Source organism: Rutidosis leptorrhynchoides, chromosome 2 (assembly GCF_046630445.1).
Source record: "Rutidosis leptorrhynchoides isolate AG116_Rl617_1_P2 chromosome 2, CSIRO_AGI_Rlap_v1, whole genome shotgun sequence".
NCBI lineage: Eukaryota > Viridiplantae > Streptophyta > Magnoliopsida > Asterales > Asteraceae > Rutidosis > Rutidosis leptorrhynchoides.
Window position 1 is genome coordinate 98,544,449 of NC_092334.1, and position 22,056 is coordinate 98,566,504.

The following is a 22,056-nucleotide window of genomic DNA, read 5'->3' on the forward strand; positions in this document are numbered from 1 at the left end:
CTTGCGCCGTTAGCTGCATTGCTAGATTCAGAGTTATTGTTGGTATGTAGCGCAGCCTGTACTGCGGCTATGTTTGCAGCAAGAAAGGTACGAAATTGCTCTTCGCTCATATTCATGGTGTGTCGAGTAGTCGGTGTCATTTCCTTCAAAATAGCCCGCGGTGTTACTACAACGGCGTATATCCGGTTTTACGGTGTTTTTCGTGTTTTTCGATTTTAAATCATTAAGTTAGCATATCATATAGATATAGAACATGTGTTTAGTTGATTTTAAAAGTCAAGTTAGAAGGATTAACTTTTGTTTGCGAACAAGTTTAGAATTAACTAAACTATGTTCTAGTGATTTCAAGTTTAAACCTTCGAATAAGGTAGTTTTATATATATGAATCGAATGATGTTATGAACATCATTACTACCTCAAGTTTTGTGGATAAACCTACTGGAAATGAGAAAAATAGATCTAGCTTCAAAGGGTCCTTGGATGGCTTGAAAGTTCTTGAAGCAGAATCATGACACGAAAACAAGTTCAAGTAAGATTTCCACTCGAAATAAGATTGTTATAGTTATAGAAATTGAATCAAAGTTTGAATATGAGTATTACCTTGTATTAGAAAGATATCTTACTGTAAATAAGAAAGATTTCTTGAAGTTGGATGATCACTTTACAAGATTGGAAGTAAGCTAGCAAACTTGGAAGTATTCTTGATTTTATGAAACTAGAACTTATAGAATTTATGAAGAACACTTAGAACTTGAAGATAGAACTTGAGAGAGATCACTTAGATGAAGAAAATTGAAGAATGAAAGTGTTTGTAGGTGTTTTTGGTCGTTGGTATATGGATTAGATATAAAGGATGTGTAATTTTGTTTTCATGTAAATAAGTCATGAATGATTACTCATATTTTTGTAATTTTATGAGATATTTCATGCTAGTAGCCAAATGATGGTTCCCACATGTGTTAGGTGACTCACATGGGCTGCTAAAAGCTGATCATTGGAGTGTATATACCAATAGTACATACATCTAAAAGCTGTGTATTGTACGAGTACGAATACGGGTGCATACGAGTAGAATTGTTGATGAAACTGAATGAGGATGTAATTGTAAGCATTTTTGTTAAGTAGAAGTATTTTGATAAGTGTCTTGAAGTCTTTAAAAAGTGTATGAATACATATTAAAACACTACATGTATATAAATTTTAACTGAGTCGTTAAGTCATCGTTAGTCGTTACATGTAAATGTTGATTTGAAACCTTTAAGTTAACGATCTTGTTAAATGTTGTTAACCCAATGTTTATGATATCTAATGAGATGTTAAATTATTATATTATCATGATATTATGATATATTAATATATCTTAATATGATATATATACATTTAAATGTCGTTACAACGATAATCGTTACATATATGTCTCATTTCGAAATCCTTAAGTTAGTAGTCTTGTTTTTTACATATGTAGTTCATTGTTAATATACATAATGACATGTTTACTTATCATTTATCATGATTAAACATAGTGTAACAATATCTTAATATGATTCATATGTAATTAGTAAGACGTTGTTATAACGATAATCATTATATATATCGTTTCGAGTTTCTTAATTCAATAAACACAATTTTATGTATATAACTCATTGTTAAAATACCTAATGAGATACTTACTTATCATAATATCATGTTAACTATATATATAATCATATATATGTCATCATATAGTTTTTACAAGTTTTAACGTTCGTGAATCACCGGTCAACTTGGGTGGTCAATTGTCTATATGAAACCTATTTCAATTAATCACGTCTTAACAAGTTTAATTGCTTAACATGTTGGAAACACTTAATCATATAAATAACAATTTCATTTAATATATATAAACATGGAAAAGTTCGGGTCACTACAGTACCTACCCGTTAAATAAATTTCGTCCCGAAATTTAAGCAGTTGGAGGTGTTGACGTATCTTCTGGAAATAAGTGCGGGTATTTCTTTTTCATCTGATCTTCTCGTTCCCAGGTGAACTCGGGTCCTCTACGAGCATTCCATCGAACCTTAACAATTGGTATCTTGTTTTGCTTAAGTCTTTTAACCTCACGATCCATTATTTTGACGGGTTCTTCGATGAATTGAAGTTCTTCGATGAATCAATAACTTTTCATTTAGATATCGAATAGTTTCGATGAACGGATTAAAAGATATGATCAACTGAATTATGATTGACGTTAATTGAAATTGCTTTTGAATATGCAATTAAGATTTAAACAACTTGTTTACGAGATTGATAAAATGGATTTTTAAATATTACCAGCCGAGTAACTGAAATCTTATATAAGGCACATCTCGTTTTGTTGAACAATTGTCAAAACTGATTGTTTTATCATATTTTAAAGCCTTATAAAAACTATAGTTTAATTTTACAAGAATTGGAAAACTATGTGAAATATTAAAATGATTCGATTGCCATGATCATTCAACTATTGTATGGAGTCAGATTGACTTTTTGAAATAACTTTTGATAACTATTGTATGTCGATCTCGAGCATTAGAATTGTGATACACTATGACCTGACCTAGCTTGATAAACAATTATTGACCAACATATGTTCTCTAGGTTGAGATCTACAGTTATTTGGTAATCCGAGTTTCGGTCACATTTTGGTGAACGACTTTATATGCGGCTAAGGTGAGTTTCATTTGCTCCCTTTTTAATTGATTTTGCAATATATATTTTTAGGCTGAGAATACATGCACTTTATTTTAAAAACAATGGACACAAGTACATACTAAATTCTATGCTGAGTTTAAACCGAAAATCCCTTAGCTTTGGTAACTAGTAACTGCCGGTTATAAGAACTGGTGGGCGTGAGTAGTAGTATATGGATCCATAGGGCTTGATATCCCCGTCCGAGCTAGAGCACTAGCCTTTTAACGGACGTATGCTATTTAAGAAGCGTACACGTTGGTTTGCGTGTATTATTAAGATGATTATACAAAGGGTACAAATTATATATACGTTAAGTTTAGTTACCAGGGTGCTCAATTTCGTAGAATATTTTGATAAACATTTCTGGATGAAACAACTGAAATCTTGTGGTCCACCTTTATATACAGATTATGCGAAATACTAAAACTATGAACTCACCAACCTTTGTGTTAACACTTGTTAGCATGTTTATTCTCAGGTTCCTAGAAGTCTTCCGCTGTTTGCTTATATGTTAGACAAGCTATGTGCATGGAGTCTTACATGGCATATTTATCAAGGAAACGTTGCATTCACCAAATCATCACCATGTATCTTATTTTGACTGCATTGTCAATGGAAGTACTATTGTAAACTATTATTTACGGTGATTGTCTATATGTAGAAATCATCAGATGTCGAAAACCTTTGAGTTAAATATTCATTTATGGTGTGCCTTTTCAAAAGAATGCAATGTTTACAAAATGTATCATATAGAAGTCAAATACCTCGCAATGAAATCGATGAATGACGTGTTCGTCCATATGGATTTGGAGCGATCGTCACAGCTCTGACCTCTGAATTTTGTAGCCGTTTGAAATCTTTTACTTTGGCTTTTTCCCTTATTAGATGGCTGCAATTAGATGCCAAAAACATCTGAAAAGACCTGCATTACCCTTTTGTCTTGGAAGCATTCTTTGAAGTTGACCTAGGCTTAAAAGAGAAAAGTCACTTTGTACTAGAGGTGTGTCATTGATTTTCTTTTAAGGCAAATGCAGAATTTTGATCTCATGACAACCATAAGCTTTCAAACTTCAAGTCACAAGTCTTCAACCCTTTTGTCAACATTAGTTTTGCAAGTATGTGATCTCATTGGCTACTTGCAAGCTTCCAAATTAGACTAACTTGTTTTCATATGAAGACTTTTGGGAGTTTACACTGAACTCTTGTTAAACACATGATTAGTGCTTAATGGTTTATCAAGTTGAGAGCATCTCTTTAATTGGGACTTAATGACCATTTTTAAGTTTTATTACTTTTAATAAAAATACACTTTGAAAAATAACTTTTAGCCATACTTGAATATTTAGCATTAATCAAAAGCTAAAAGTGTCATTAAGGTTTCATTAAGTCTGATTATCCAAAATCAGTGTTTTAGTGATCAAAACTAATTTGTATATGAAAGAGGCAACTATTCTAAGTATGTTTAAACAAGTTTTGTAAGTTATATATGCCCCGAAGTAGTCAAACATTTTTCGATCAAAAATCCGGACAATAGGTTTCTGCGGTCGACCCACGGTCAGCCGTGGAGTCGACCGTGCTCCTTTAGTATGTTTTCAAATGACTCTTTTGACTTATTGATTTCGTGTAATGGTCGTTTGCTAGAGATCGTGTAGGCTTATGAACTTGTGTTGTTCTATACGTTGTTGTAAACACACAAGACTTGACGTCATCATCAAAACAAAGTATTTAACATTTGAATATTAATACTGGATTACTAACCAACTGGTCCGATATTAGATGACAGCCTTTTGAAACGGTTAATGACATCTTTGTGTGGCTCGATGCACAACCAGGAACGGTCATGAAAAAAACTCGAACATATTGCATCTTTGTGTTCACTCTTTGGTGGATATGGAGACTTCGTAACGACACACTCTTTGAATACGGAGTCTTGTCAATTCGCTTTCGGGAAAGTGCATTTGGCAAGGGGTTATTTGGACTACTTGCTACCTCATATAGAAGAATCGAAATTCAACAATCTTCAAGAATAAATGTTGGAACACTCTGTATGCATTGAAAGAGATTCAAGTGAAGAGCTTCAAGTGGCTCGCGAAGAGATTTAGAGGAAAAGTTATCGATTGACATAATTGGTTCAATAATCCTTCTTGTTATTTATTTAGTTTAATTGTATAGTGTAAGATGTTTGTCCGGATGCTACCTTAGCATCGTCTCGCGAATTGTTGCTTCTACATTTTAGAAGCCATCTTGTAATTATCATTGTGCTAATAAAATTCTTTTGCTTTTCAAAAAAAAAAAAGAAAAAAAAGAAAAAAACTGTTTTAGATTATATATTTCTTTTTTCTGGTTAAAAATTAAAAGCAAATTTGCTTCAAGCGGGAACATTTGGCTTCCTCATCCTTTGTAATTGTCTTGTTATTCTTTGTCTAGTTTCTGGATAGCTTTTATCTAATAAAATTTCAATTGTTTAAAAAAAAGTAGTTATTATTAATTATTAATACAGAATAAAATAGTTTGTTTTTTCTTAAATAGTTATAGTTAGTGATAAAAACACGTAAGCAACTAAAAACTACTATCATTTATAAAGTCCCTTTATTCTTGTTATCTTTCATATCTTTCATATACACTTAAATTTTCCCTAAAATTATTTTTTCTTCACTGAGTTCGATTACATGATCCAAAATTCAAAGTGACTTTGTCTAAATAAGATTCAAAGTGACTTTTGTATCCTTTACAAAAAGATTGCTAGTGTTCATGATGATATAAAGATGATCCGACGTGGATAAAGATGATGATATACAACATATATAATATAATTAAAATACCAAATAGATATCAAATACATCAATTTACTCTTATATACTAAAAGTCATGCGAAAATTGGTCGTTTTGTTCATTCCGTACGTATCCTACCTGCACCGACTCTTACCCTTCTTCTTCACTAAATGATTGGGTGTCAAAATTAAGGGTTCTTCCCTCCATCACCATCGTCATTATTTGTTGCTGAATGAACATTGTATTCCCGTTGTTTTGGGGTTGCATCAGATTCGATGCGAACCCTAATATGTTGGTACGATTGAACAATAAAAAATTAGGGTTTCATCACCATCGTGATTGTTTGTTTGCTGGATGAACGTATTACACCGTTGTATTAGGGTTGCACCAAATTGGATGCGAACCCTAATTTCTGGTTAATAAAAATTCAATGGTCAAATAATAGTCCACGACTCTCAGTGAGGTATATATGTTATGGAAAAAACCGAAATAACATGGTGTTTCGAGGTAAAAGTTAGAATCTACTGGTAACTTTAAATAAAAAAAATCAAATCGTTCGAATGGATATCAAGTCGAGCAAGAGGAAGAAAGTTCGAATGGCATACATGGCTATCTAATCCAAGTGTTTACCTCAATATTTCGTGATCTTTAGTACTTTGGGCTACTCTCTTCGCATCCCTTTAATCTTGTTCGTGTATAATGTACTTCGTGTTTGTGGCATGAGTTTTTCATGTTTGTCTATGGATCCTTATACGTACTGTATTTGATATTGGTATTGTGTTAATAAAATTTCATTTACCTTTTAAAAAAACATTTTGAGCTAAAATCAACCCACTCACATGAAATCAAGCATAAAGAGAAAAAAGTTTTTGCCTATCCGTTACCTTTTTTCTATATGAATTGTGTTTAAGAGACCACTTTATAAAATAGTTTAAAGTTACTTTTTCACGTGTTTAAACTTTAAATAATGTTTGATATAAACATAATATTCAAATTCTTATTGGAAAATAAATTAATATAAAAGGTTTATTTTTTTTTTTTTTAACGGCCAAAAAGGAATATATAAAAAACGCTCCTTAGCAAGACGCTAAAGGAGAAATTACAACGGGAATAGACGCCATGAGTGCCAATTAGACACTCTATGACCTCTATATTTAAGCCATCTAAAAGAATACAAAAAGATTACATCAACTAAGTTAGCTCGATTACACAAAAGTTCATTAAAAACTATCCCGTTCCGGAAACGCCACAAGACCCATAAGAGTGTAGTAACAATAGTCTCAAGTCTGATTCTAGAATTGGGGGCCAAATTTTCATCGTCGATCCAACCTTTGAAGTCTTCCCAAGAATTGAAATGAGGCATGTTACAATCGGTCCATAAATTAATTTTACGCCAAACATCCAAAGCAAAAGAACACCCAAAGAACAAATGCAAGCGATCTTCGACACCATTATTGCACACGGGACAAATAATAGAATTGATATCTAATCCCCTTGTGGAAAGATTCCAACGAAGAGGGAGATAATCATGAATAAAGCGCCACAAGAAAATATTTACCTTCCTGGGTATAATTTTGTTCCAAATCGTTGGAATATTGGAAGAAGGTAAGATAACTCGATCCATATGAACCCTCGCACCCTTCACTGAGAAAACAGAATCTGCTGAAATCGAACAGGACCATTTGTCCTCGTCCTCCGACAACCGAACATTACTGAGTTCTTCTAGAATAGCCTGAAGAGAAGAGACATTCCTACCGGATAAATCTGGACGATTCCAAGTCCAACCCCATGACCCTGTAACCAATTTATCAGCGATCGTGTGGTGTTTATTAACTTCCAAATGATAGAGACGATTAAAACGATTAGCAAAAGAATCATGACCCGTCCAAATATCATGCCAGAAACTTATGTTCCGTCCATTACCTACTAGCATCTTAAAAACATCTCCCGGAAGCAACTTGTCATTAATAATTTTGGAACAATTATTAACAATAGACGACCATAAAGTATTACCAAGAGTGTTTTCAAAAATATTTCCATGAATGGACTTAACAAGAGAAACCCATAAGTCATTCGGATTCAATAGAAATCTCCAACGCCATTTATATAACATGGCAAGATTAAAAGTCTTCAAGCTCCCAACATTAAGACCTCCTTTTTCGAATGAAGCAAGAATCAAGCTCCATTTAGCCCATGCCATTTTTTTATTATTATTATTATTGCTGCAACCCCAGAAAAATTGAGATCTAATCGATTCGAGGACTTTGAGAATAGATTCAGGACATTTGAAAACTGACATCCAATAAATGCCAAGGCTTCCCAAAACAGATTTGATCAAAGAGAGACGACCCCCGGATGATAGTAAATTGGCTTTCCAATGAGCCATTTTGGAATGGAATTTGTCAATTAAAGTGAACCAACTTGACTTACGTTTCATATTAGACCCGATAGGAACGCCCAAATATGTAGTAGGAAAAAGGCCCCTTTGGCATCCAGAATCGTTAGCGAGGGTATCAATCTCGGCATCACTGACTCCCATACCAAAAATATGGGATTTAGACACATTGATTTTCAACCCCGAGACCAAATGAAAAGCATGAAGTAAACACAAAATATTATCGAATTGTTGTCTACTCCAATCTGAAAAAATGATAACGTCATCAGCATAAAAAAAATGAGATAAACGTAAGCAAGGATTACCAACTTTGATGCCACGAACGAAATCTATATCCATAGCTTGTTGAAAAGCAATATGAAGTCCTTCCATGACTATGATGAATAAAAACGGGCTTAGAGGATCTCCTTGTCGTAAACCCCTGTTAATAGAGAATTCTCGAGTCGGGTTTCCATTAACTAAAACTGAAGTTCTAGCCGATACTAAACAACCTTTGATCCAGCTAACCCACTTTGAACCGAAACCTAAAGTGGTTAGCATACAAAATAAGTAGTCCCAATTCACGGAGTCATAAGCTTTCTCAAAATCAACTTTAAAAAATAAAGCTTTCTGATTCTTTTTCTTGTACCATGAAACGATTTCACTAAGCATTAAAGGCCCATCTAAAATCTGACGACCCGCAATAAAAGCGGATTGTTCCGGAGAGATAATCTTATCAATGACACAAGCAAGTCTAATCGTGAGCAATTTAGTGATAATTTTGTAAAAAAAAACTCACAAGAGAAATGGGACGAAAGTCACTTACAAGAACCGGATTGGTAACCTTCGGAATGAGAGAAAAAAACGCGGAATTCGCGCCTAAAGGCATAACTCCCGAAGTGAAAAAATTCCGAACATCCCTTATAATATCAGCTTGAAGGATTTCCCAGAAATGTTTTATGAATCGAAACGAATACCCGTCAGGACCAGGAGCCTTTGAACTCCCGCATTCCCACACGGCTTTCTTAATTTCATCCTCTCCAAAATCAGCTTCCAAAAATGAACTGTCCTCGGCTGATAATGAACGTAACGGGTTAACAGGCTCGAAGTGGACCGTAGATTGTTTCCGTTCAAACTTGGCACTAAAATAATCGAGAAACTTCATCTTGATAGTAGCCGGATCGGTGACCCAAATACCATTAATCATAAGGCCGTGTATGTGTTGTTGTTTTCGTTTACGTTTTAAAGAACAATGAAAGAACTTAGAGTTCTCGTCACCTTCTATGTCCCATTTAACCCTCGACTTCTGAAGAGCATCAAGAGAATTGTAACGCATTAAATCCTCCTGCTCTTTAAACAACGAATTGCGTGATTCAATCTCTGACGTAGTGGCTGTACCAGAATCGATGATCAAATCCAAATCAATAAAACTTTGTTTAGTATCACGCAACCTGATGAATTCGGAGGTCTTCGACTGATGAATCCAACACTTTAGAACGTGTTTAAGCGTTCTAAAATCAATAAAAGGTTTATTTAAATAAACTTCTTCTATAGGATAAGAAATGACATAAAAAAATTATAAAATATATATTATGATTTTATCTGAATTATTAATTTTTGATTAACATCGAATTACATATACCTATAAATACAGAGTTATACATACACAACACACATCATAAAACCCCCATAATTCAATAATCTTCAATAGTCGATTACCTCAACCATCTAATCTAATCTTCAAATTAAACCAAAATTATTTTTTATTTACGTATATGCAGGGCCGGATATTGAGGCGTGCAAGGTGTGCAATTATAGGAGGTCCAATGTTCAAAAACGTCCAAAAAATCAGTGGCCCAGCTACATTAAGAACAATGGGGTCAAATGACCCCAACGAAATTTCAACCATCCCGTTTATTATTGGACCGTTAATTTATATAAGGTGCTTAAGATAGTTGGTGTCTCGGTGACCCCAATCAAGTAATTCATCCTCTACGGAGTATTATTTAATATAGATATAGAATAGGAGATGTATAATAGATGGGGGATGATTATAACACTCTTTTTGATCCTCACACACATATTTTAATCTTTTACTCTTCTAATAATACTCCATTTCTTTAAATTGGTGTGTGAGGATAAAAAAAGTGTGTGTGAGAATCATCCCCATAATAGATAAATGGTGTGGTATTATTTTAGAAACATACCAATTTAGACCAAGTACCCATAAGTTAAATACTAATCGTATCTCTTTAAATGTTAGTTTAATTACAGTGATCCTCTTTTATTATCTACTATTTCATTTGTAAAAATATTCTAAAATAATAATAATAATCTTTTCGTATAAATAGATAAAAATAATTCGGCAAATTATTTTTTTCCTACTTTATGTATGTAGAACAAACAATCAGGTAAATGTAAAATAACAAAACTATTATCCATACAAAGTAAGACTCAAAATCGTCGTTTTGTGACACCATCGATTTATAGTTCTGGCTACGCCACTGCAAAAAATAGTCTAACATTACATACGTAGGTCCATTTGATTTGATATTATGTTACTTATGACGTTTTTTTTACTATTATAGAAATTATTATTATTGTATATGAAAAACTTTATATATAAAAAACTCACTTGTATTTTTAAAATTAAATCAAAATTTTCTACAACATTTAATAGTTTGTATAGTTTGTGGTGTGTAGATGTATAGAGATATGTAAATATATATGCATAAATTTTAGCATATATATATATATATATATATATATATATATATATATATATATATATATATATATATATGGTAAGGATCGTGTTGAAACAATCTATAAAAATCATGGGAACTTTTAGGAGAACTTTTTTTGGCTGAGAACAATGGGAATCCCGAATTCGAGCAAAAACAATCAACGGTCGAGCATTTTTGGCCAAATTCGAACAAAAAAGCTATATGTATAGAAATCAATTTTTGTTCTACATTCTTGTTCTACAAACCATTTTTGTTCGACCATTCTCAAAATTGTTCGAAACCGACTATTTTTGTTCGACTATGGCTATTTTTGTTCGAATTCAACTTCTTTTTTTAAAGTTAGACTGATTTAGAGTTCAGAGTTTAGTGTTTTGGGTTTAGTCCCTAAACCCAAATTCAAAACCCAAAACCCTAAACTCTAAACCGTTCGTGTTAAAAAGTCAATCTGAACCCTAAATCTAATTCATAAACCTTAAAATTTAAACTCTTAACCCTAAATTTAAATCCTAAATCTAAACCCTAAATCTAATTTGAAGAAAATGGATGTAGAACAATATGTTCTATGGCTTGTTCTACAGCTTATTCTACAAGATCTTGTAGAAAAAAGAAATGCTCGAATATGCCTAATTTTGCTCGCTCTTCCCTGTTTTTTGCTCGACTATAGAGTTCTCAGTGTTCTCACACCCAAAAGTTCTCATTGATCCTTGCAAAATATATATATATATATATATATATATATATATATATATATATATATATATATATATATATATATATATATATATATAGGGTGAGAATCCTATGACAACTTTTTTGAGGTGAGAACAATGGTAACCCCAAATTCGAGCAAAAACAACCCACGGTTGAGCATTTTTTGCCAAATTCGAACAAAAAAATTTAGATGCATAGAAATCAATTTTTGTTCTACAAACCATTTTTGTTCGAACATGGCCAAAGTTGTTCAAAATTGGCTATTATTGTTCGATGAGAACAATGGTAACCCCGAATTCGAGCAAAAACAACCCACGGTTGAGCATTTTTTGCCAAATTCGAACAAAAAAATTTAAATGCATAGAAATCAATTTTTGTTCTACATTACTGTTCTACAAACCATTTTTGTTCGAACATGGCCAAAGTTGTTCAAAATTGGCTATTATTATTATTCGATTTCAACTTTTTTTTTTCTTCAAATTTAGCCTGATTTAGAGTTTATAGTTTAGGGTTTTAGGTTAGTTCATAAACCCAAAATCCAAAACCCTAAAATCGTATTAAAAACCTAATCTAAACCCTAAACCATAATATATGTATGTATGTATATATATATATATATATATATATATATATATATATATATATATATATATATATATATATGTATGTATATATTGATAACTTTTTTAGTGTGAGAACTCTAGGAACTCCAATAACACTCTAAATACACTGAAATTCGAGCAAAAAAGGTGCTTGGACGAGCAAAAAAAAAGAAATTCGAGCAAAATTCAAAAACACAGACGAACAAAAAATTCATAGTCGAGCAAAAAAATATTTTTTTTGTTCGAATTTCAAAATGTCGAACACGTTTTTGTTCGAATATCAACATTTTTGTTCGACTACCCGTGTGTTCTACATTTTTTTGCTCGACTATCAAAAATGTAAAACACAAAATTGTTCGCCCGCCTTTTTTTCGAATATCACTTTTTTGTTCGCCCTTGTCCCAGTTTTGCTCGAATTGCTTTTTTTTTGTTCACCCATGTCCCATTTTTGCTCGAATTTCCCTTTTTTTGCTAGAATTTCCCTTTTTTGCTCGAATTTCAGTGTATTTTTGAGTTTTTAGGGTTCTCACACAAAAAAAATTCTCATTTGATCCATATATATATATATATATATATATATATATATATATATATATATATATATATATATGATAAATTGTCAATAATATTCGATCATCTAACTTTTCACATAATTCATAATCATATCCGCTTATCATTCATTTAGAGCACCCGTATCTGTTTTAATGAATCGGGTCGTCTAGATATATGATAGAACGAATATCCGTTGTCGTCTCTAGTTATCGGTGATGTGCAATAGAGTGGAAGTTGGTATTTTATTAAACTCTGTTAGATCCCTTGAGTTAATCACATTCGTCAAATCCTTCACCACCTACGTCGTTTTGCCCATGATATTTTGCTCCACGCCTTGCTCAACTCCCTCCAGAGGCGGAACATAGAGTAACCCAAGGTGGGTATCCGTCCACCCTGGATATTTTACACAAAAAAAAAAAATTTACTAAAAAATAAGGTTTTTTTTAATGTTCGTCTCTGCTGAATATGAAATATTTAAAAAAAAAAATTTTACATCCAACCCACCTGTATTCTAGTTCAAGTTCCGCCGCTCACTCTCTCCAGGCTCCAACAACGCCCTCGGAACAAAGCTTCTAGGCAATTTGTAGGTGCTAGCAAGAATTTCACAGGCGTTTAAAGTTCAGCGTAACAAGTGATTTAAAATAGCTTTCTATAATGCAATGCTGATTAATAATTGAGGAAGTGGACCTTTTTCAGAAAAAGAGGATCATAGGATAAGGTATCTATTGTTTGTCCATTTGGGACGACTCCTTTCCCAATAACTTCGTGCTCCTTACGCCAATTTGACGTTTTTTCTATCTTACGACTTAATTGAACAGCACTAATCTAATTTGACTACCAATTTACTCCCATTACTCCCATTACTCCCAATATATCTAAAAAACAACTTACAGTAAGCAGCTCATTTAGGGTAGTCAAAGAAAATGTTGAAAACTATAAAATAATTCAATTAAACTACTTGCATAAAAATTAAAATACTTCTCATCCCCTCGGAAAGTGGTGCCTTTTTTCGTCACATTTATTTTGTTTTTCTCAGAAGAACGAATAACTTTATATAACAAAGAATTCATCAAAAAATAAAGTATAAGAACGTACAAAACTACCACTAAACAAGAATATCAAACCTAACAAAAGCTCACAACAAAACGCGAAAATACCAATAATACACCTAAAACAAAATACCGAGAACAATACAATGTTAAGACCCATCAAGCTCTAAGAGGATAGCCAATCAAACGGGCGCCAAAATTTAAATCACCGATTAGTTAATATTTGTAGATGAACAAGTCAAATTGACCATGACTGATTGTAATGAGCGTGTTAGATTTCATGTGCCAGGAATACACCATCAACACGCCAGTAACGCGACGTGTTTGGTGGGTTCTGATACGACGTGTGTGACATCAACACACAAAATATAAGGGGTGTGTGGTATTATTTATATATTTGTAAATATTATTTTAATATATTCTCAATAGTTTTTATCTACTATTTTACTCAACTTCTAATCATATTTTGACATATCACTCAATACGTTACCTCACCGCTCACCCATTAATCGACACATCATGTTACATCAATTATACAGTCTCACCCACCATCACGGTAAGGTGTATTCTCACCCTCACGGTAAATTCATATAGTACAATTTATAGTACATGTTTAAAAACATATGCATAAGTACGAGTCGAGTAATGATGTTTATTCGTTGTCGATTCATGGACACTCATGGATATATTATACCCACTCCACGTTAAAATTTGATTCGTGAATCCACAATACCCGTTTAAACACCTCATGAAAATCAAGGACGGAGCTTCATTGAAATTGTAGGGGGCTATGGCCACCCAAAGTGTTTAACTTGTAATTATAATTATAGGTAACATATTACTAAAGAAAATTACAAAGTTACAATAATATAGTAGTATATCTCATATTTTTCTAATATAAATCTCATAAACTTCACTTTTAGTTCAATACATTGATATAAATATACTTCAATCGGTTTTATTACTTGTACTCAGTTTGTAATGTATTAATATATGTCATGTTATAGTTTTCTGTTCGTTTAGTTATTTATTTTTTTAAAGGACTTCGTGTAAGTTTATTTTTTTATATGTATTACAAACACATGTAGTATTTTTGGCCCCATCAATTAGATGGTTCAAGCTCCGTCCCTGATGAATATACCTGCTAACCCACGTGCTTATACTTAATTACACATATTATCTATTATACTTATCATTTTACACTATTAACATATATTTATTAGTGATTGTTATAGTATTAGTTTTTTTAATTAGCTAGACTGTATATTTCTTAATAATCCATGAGTTCTCAGTATCGTGGGTCATGGATATGAGGGAAAAATTAACCCGTTTGCGGGTACACTAGCACCGACGGGTAAAGAATAAGTTATATTAGGGAGGTTGTTAATAACAACATATAATTAGTTCTTATAATTACTCACATAATATAAATCATTATCGTTAAAGTCGTTATAAAATACTACTTTAATAGACTTACAATTTATGTAGTAGAGAATTACTTAACAATCTCGTCCAACACCATGAACGCTTTATCTTTTTAATTGCAATTCAATTATTTAATGATTTATTTTAAGTGTCATTTTTATATCATATTCAATTCAATAATTACAAAACATCAAAAAATGTCAATTTTGTCCGTAATTTTATTCTTATACACTTCTCTCATAAATATATTCAATTTGGTTTTAACAATGTGGGTTTATAAAATAATAATAATAATAATAATAATAATCTCTTTATATTATAATAACAAAATCAATAATAGATCATCTAAATTTAATGCCACTAATCATAGCCTTCCATTATAATTAACATCCATAATCTACACCATCCAATTTTTCTAATCAACATTATGACCTCATAATCACCTTCCATAGTTATTTGTTGTCTAAAATACCCTTCTTATTAAAATTGGCCGGAATAATACTTAAAAAATTGGGGTCGTAGCTGGAATAATACTTAAAAAATTGGGGTCGTACATGTATTAACCTATTTCCTTACCATTTGAAAAGCACATACAAATTAAAACCTCTCTTTCATATCATTCGAAAAAAAAAAGACGATCGGCATGCAAATTGGGGGTCGTGGAGAATTGTTTTCATCTTCATACGCTTTGATTTTGTTTAAACAAGTGGAGATTCCGATTTCATTGTATCAAAACATTTCAAAATAGCCCTAATTTTAACTCATCGATTCAAAGGTATCATTATATTATCTCAACATACGGTTCATCAATCAACAGACGGTTAATCGATTCCATTTTCAGGTACTGTTATCTTCATCTATAGATTATCTTTAACATTTTAGATCTCGGTTATATGATTAAATTGTGCAATTAATCATGATTTTTATCATTACGAATACAGTCATGTAACCTTTGTATTATTTCATTACATTGCTTATGATCAATAAACAGTATGAAATCAGTTTGTAGTTACGAATTTATTCATTTTAGTTTTGGTTATTTGATTAAACTGCTTATCTTGAATTAAATTGTTTATTATGTTATTTTGACATTGCAAGTCATATTATGATTAAAAAAAATTAAGTTTTATTATTACAGCAAGTGTTTTTTGTAGCAGATTCTCATATGCTCTAACATGTTTCACTTGGTTAAAGGCTTGAATCATGAAAACAGTGGAAGCTAATTTCGATTTGGGTCCTATTGCAAAAGCTTAATTTACAAAAAATTATATACTCTTTCATCTCTTCAAGGGGTCTGAGAAATCTATATAAGATCATTATAAGGTAAGTCTAATAATGCATCAATAAGGATGCTCGGATTTTTGGTGATATCAGTACATATCTACCAAGTGTTTAATGTAGTTCGTAGTAGTTTTGTCTCTGAAATGCTCTATATATACCATACATATGTTTTTTATGTCGACAAAGCACGAACTTTATTTAGCAGGTTTAAATGGCTACGTTCACGATCATCGTGTAAGTGGGATCCGATAACATTACCCGGATTAGGGTTTAGAAAAAGTTGAAGTAACTATCGTCTCTCAACCGTCATTTCACAAATGATTTTGATCAGGTGTGTTATTTACCCATTAACATGATCTATGTTTACCCATTAAAGATGCTACAAATGTGTTCAATCTTTTGCACGCAATCAATTTTGTTTTAGAATTCTATACGTATGGGATTTTGAGTTCAAAATAAATTTATATCATTTACAATGAAAACCCATTACATTGACTGGTTTGTTAGTATTTTGTACAATCACATTGTGTTCTGTACTATGTTGAATCAACATTAGTCATTATAATTGTAATTAAACAATGTAATAAGGTATTGTGAGCATCAGAGTTAACAATGTGATTGAAGTTCACATGTAGTTTTCTCATGTTATGAAAATCCAAGGGGTTGAATTTAGGTAAGTTGTAATATACGATTGTTTGTGTGATGACTTTTAATTTTAATCATTGTAATTGAGGCTAAAGGTATGAACATTGATTTAGAAATCAACTAAAGAAATGGTTTTAAATTGGATATTTTGAAATCAAAAAAATATGGAGGTAATACTAGCTGTGATTGGAGCATATCAGTGGAGCTATGATGAAGATGAAAATTTTATAATTAATTTGACATCTTGCATTAAAAACCAAGATTCTATATTATTCAGCTGATTTGTCCCATTTGAAGGTAGAAGTTCATGCTGACTCAAGAAGTTGATAAGGATTGTGTTATTCAACTGAAGAACTAATTAGGTAAGATCAATATTCTTTTCTTTGTAAGTTAATCCATTTGATAACACATTTGAGTATACCTATTGATTAGTGATCAAAATATGGCGGGTCAGCTAAGTAATATTCACATTTTTTTATGTACATGAAGTTTTTGTAATTTAGTTAGTGAGAGAAGGGGGAACATATGGTAAATTTAAGAATTCACTTAAAATTAAAAGATAGATATTATGTATTGAGTTATGATGTTACAAACAAGTTCCTAAAGAAATTTAGAGGAGTCAAGTTTATATCTTTTGTTAAACTTGAAAGATGTTTTGTTTGTGGACATTCACATTCTGTGGAACCATGACTTGAGGTTGTGAACCTAGCAATGGGAATGTGTACAGGTATTCATATAGTTTAGAAACTGAAGGGTATTGTTATTTCATTTGTAATGGGAATGTTTGTGGTATTGTAGATTCCACTATGAAAACTTAATTTACAAAATCAACCACTACCCTAAGGAGTCATTTGACAGAGGGTCAGTAGGATACAATCAATTGACTTTCCTAATAGTAGTCTCGACTCTCGACAAAGATATCGAGAGAAAAGGAGCTTCATCACGTGATTCTAAGCATCATGTAAATAGCGAGTATGTAAGTGTTTCTAATTGTTAGTTTATCTACTTACTAATATATCATTTTGATATTCATCTTACTGGAGGGGGATTTGTTATTGCCTATTTTGTTTGTTTTTCAAATTTTGCGTTAAAAAATTGTGCATTATATATAACTTCCATACATAACAAATTCACATATTCATTTACAGAGTGTACACAACATCAGGATGCACAAATGTTTACGACCTCAACCTTTTATAGCTATTACGACTTGCACATCTTCACATCAATGTAAACATAGGTCTCTACTAGGTATGTAGTTTGCTATTACGACTTGCACAACTTCAAATACATCATTAAAGAATTAAAATGATATTAGCCATGCATTAAAGAAAATTGGTTTCACCATGACCATTAAATTGACACATCTACTTAATAACTTCATAATGGTAAACTGCTGGCCTTTTAATAAAAAAAAAAATAGTTGTTTGGGTGTTTTAAACTTGTAAGCCGTTTTGGTACCCATTTGGACCCATCTGACCCTTTGGTCGTTTTAGTATCAAATTGGGTAAAGGTTATTGGTTTTTGTATTGGATCTTTGATTTTGATTTGTTTGTCTTTGATTTTGGCTTATATGTTACAAATTTATTTAACTTCACTTTGTTGCAAGGTTGCAATAGTTATATCCTTGGATTCAGTTTTTGTTGCTGCTACAATGATGCAAGCGTTTATAATTCGGTGTTCTATATGGCTGGAAAAAGTATCCAGGGGCCAGGGCATGCTAAGGTATACTTATTGTTAGGTTACGTGTTTGAATCATTATTTTATGCGCTCCTGATGTTGTTCACTTATTGGGTAAACTGCATTTTCTTATTATAATTTAATCAGTCTAGGAACAAATAACAAACTTGATTATGAGTTGTGTAAAAATAGATCCAAATTTACATGAGGCATAAACGGTAAGATCGCATAAACCCAAGCTTATTGATCCCGGAAATACAATTATATGAATGTCACTAATCAAGTCGGTTGTTTCATCTTACTTTTTTACGATGTTGTTATATGCAGATTAGCATTTGGAAGAAACTAAACATGATAATCTTATTCTTCCTTCTAAGAAAACTGATCTTACCGTTTTACTTGCAGGTATTTGTTTGCATCGGTTTTTGACAAAACACTGAAACAGTACTTCGCATGAGACAATCAACAAAAATAGACTCGACATCCTGAGCCTTCGCAGTCAACAAAAATAGACTTGACATCCTGAGCCTTCACAAACATGTCAATAAACACAAAGGAGTTAAAGGTTTTGGGGGTGTAATCAAAATGCAATTCTTTCCTTTGAGAGATCAACTTTATTATAATATGAAATTGTCGTGATATTTTGTCAAATCAATAATGCGATGCATTTTAAGCCAAATTTACATTAACCATCCTACTGATTCTGAATCTGACGAGGTTAGCATTTTGTTTCAACCCATTGCTTATATCAAATATTTTTCCCATGTTCTTTAAGTTGATTTTGCATATTTTAACTTGAAAGGTGGTAATTTCGACACGTTTAATATTAATGTGTAACTAAGAGTGTCCACTTGAATGTGTGTTTTTAAGACTGTCCACTTGAATGTTTGTTTTTAAGATTGGGGTGGATTGTAAAAATTTACATACATTTTAATAATATTCATGTTTATTTGGTTCAAAGAACTGACTTTTGTGAACTAGGAAATGAGCTTGCATCTACATCAGTGCATATTTTAAGGGGGTGAATAAAGCTTCAAAGTAGTTCATCAAGAATTATTTTCATCTAAGACCCAAATGTTTATGGTACATAATGTATTTATGGTGTACGATGCGTGTATGAGGTGTACGAAGCATGTACGTGTTGCTTGCTCGAACGTCGAAGGAAACTGGACGTTGTCTGAAGTGACAAGGTGTGTACGTATCTTTTTAACCCCAAATAAAGTTTGTGTTGATGTTTCAAAGCCTTACCATTGGAAAGAAAATCTTATTACGTTTCCAATGATACTTGATTCATCGAAAACGGAGCTACGGTCAAAAAGTTATGGCCAAAACAAGTTTCTGAAAACTGACCTGTAGGTTGGAGCGGCGCTCCACCTTTTGGCGCGGCGCGCCGATCCTGTCTGATGCAATTTTCAGCCTTTTTAAAAGGTTTAAATGAGGGGTACTTTGGTCTTTTCATTTAGGGTCGGTTTAGGGTCATCAAGACTGATCTAGAACTCCATTGGAGCTCATTTCTCACCCACACAAACACTCTCATCCACATCTAGAGAGAGCGAGGAAGAGTTCTAGAGTGAGAGAGCTTGATTTGGAGAAGAAGGAGTCGAATTCTCGCCAAAGCTCGGGTTTTAAAGTTGTTCATCTCGCTCCTAGCTATGTTTTGGTAGTATTGGTACTTTCCATTGACGAGTCGCAGATTACTTGGAAGCATTCATCAAGGCGACAAGGTGAGTGTTAATATCATATGTGCATATGTATGTGTAGGATGGGTGCGGGTCGGGTGAAGTGGTTCTCGGTTATAGAACTCACTTCACATATAGGTGAATTTGATGGACTTGTGTATGGGTCCAATTGGCACGGTTGTGCGTTTTGGTTGACCACCTTTGGCCAAGTACACACTTTGGGTGTACGTTATCACACGTGGTTGTGAGTGGAATAATTATACATGTGTGTATGTAATGTATTTACTTGTACGAAATGCGATGTGGGTTTTAAGTTCGGGTATGCGATACCACATCGTGTTGACTTATGATATGGGTTTAAAGTTTCGGCGTTCGATATCATATCATTGTGTGCGTGTGTGTGGATGTAATGTGGGTTTAAAGTTCGGGCGATCGATACCACATTGTACTTTTCATGTAATAAGGGTTTAAAGTTCTAGCGACGATACCTTATTATCATGAGTAATGTGTAGGATACGAGTTTTAAGTTCGGGCGTTCGATACCATATCCTCGTGTGTGTGTGGCGTGAAATGTGGGTTTTAAGTTCGGGCGATCGATACCACATTGAGCGTAACGGGTGGTCTTAAGTTCGGGCGTCGATACCACTCAAGGGGCTAGTGATGCATACTAGCGGCGTCTGCGTGGCTAACGGTTCACTCGCAAGAATCGTTCCCTTTGAATTTCGGTTAACCATGATTACGCGTTGTAGTGTAGCATGTTAAATTATTCGGGTTATATTAATGTATTTTTGTGATGTAGCTAACCCTCCGGGTGTAGCTTATTGGCGTTGTTCACATCATCATTAGTGACTTACTTTATGGTTGTTGTTACTAGCTTGCTGCTTAGTGATTATATGGTGTGCTTAGCTTAGCTTGCCTTTATGCTTGGATGCTCCGGTATACGGTATTTGATTATTAGTGTGGCGTGTCCATTTTATGTATATATATGTATGTAGTATATTTTCACTCACTAAGCGTTAGCTTACCCTCTCGTTGTTTACTTTTTATAGATTTGCTTGGATGAGGTGGCTCGGGTAAGCGTGGAACTAGTGGCTCGCGTAGTTGCTTTAGAAGGCTTGCTTTTGGATTGATTAGGATTGGGTAGCGTATCCCCAATCGCCATGCTCGGCTTTATTTGGTGTTACAAATCATGTGATTGAAAACTTGTATTTTCGTATGAAAGTCGTAAAATGGCCGATGTGGGCCCGGCCTCGTAAAACTTATTTTATGAATGGAACGTGTTAGTTTTTCATATATGAATAGGTTGTGAAAAGCGTTTTGTCTAAATACGTCGGGAAGTGGTCAAACATTTTCGCATTTCATGATTTTTTGGACATGCCAGTTTTGCGCGCCGCGCGGCCTTATGGCGCGCCGCGCCATATGCTGTTCCAGCAAAAAAAAAAAAAATTATTTGATATTTCCGCGTGATCATTTGTATTACGGGTTGGGTTGTTACATTTCATACGGAAGCAAGGTAATGAAATCTCTCTTTCTGTCTATAACTCTAATTACTATAGGTGTCTTTTTTGACCCATTTACTTCTAAGGGTTCTGATTTAAGTTTGGTTAATCAACTCAAACAATTAATGTTTTAAAAATTAGTTGAATCTGAAACATGTCAAATGGGTTGAGTCTCTCTAAGAGTTGATTTCAACTGCTTCTATTTTTAAATGATTTTATTGATAAAAGCAAACTATTGTTGAAATGATATACTACCTGCTACTCCGTATCATATTTGACTCCCTGATTCCTTAATAAAGAAATTGTACACGATGTTTTTTGATCAACTTCA

At 32.9% G+C, this 22,056-nt stretch overlaps 1 protein-coding gene across 1 annotated transcript; it reads right to left on the reverse strand.

Moving 5' to 3' along the window:
• Nucleotides 1-8,052: 8,052 nt before the first annotated feature.
• On the reverse strand, nt 8,053-9,583 carry LOC139888121 (uncharacterized). The gene is made up of 4 exons (XM_071871155.1): nt 9,575-9,583; nt 8,833-9,329; nt 8,186-8,609; nt 8,053-8,121 (listed from the first exon to the last, which is right to left on the reverse strand). The coding sequence occupies exons 1-4, from the start codon at nt 9,581-9,583 to the stop codon at nt 8,053-8,055; spliced, it is 999 nt and encodes a 332-aa protein (XP_071727256.1).
• Nucleotides 9,584-22,056: the final 12,473 nt, after the last annotated feature.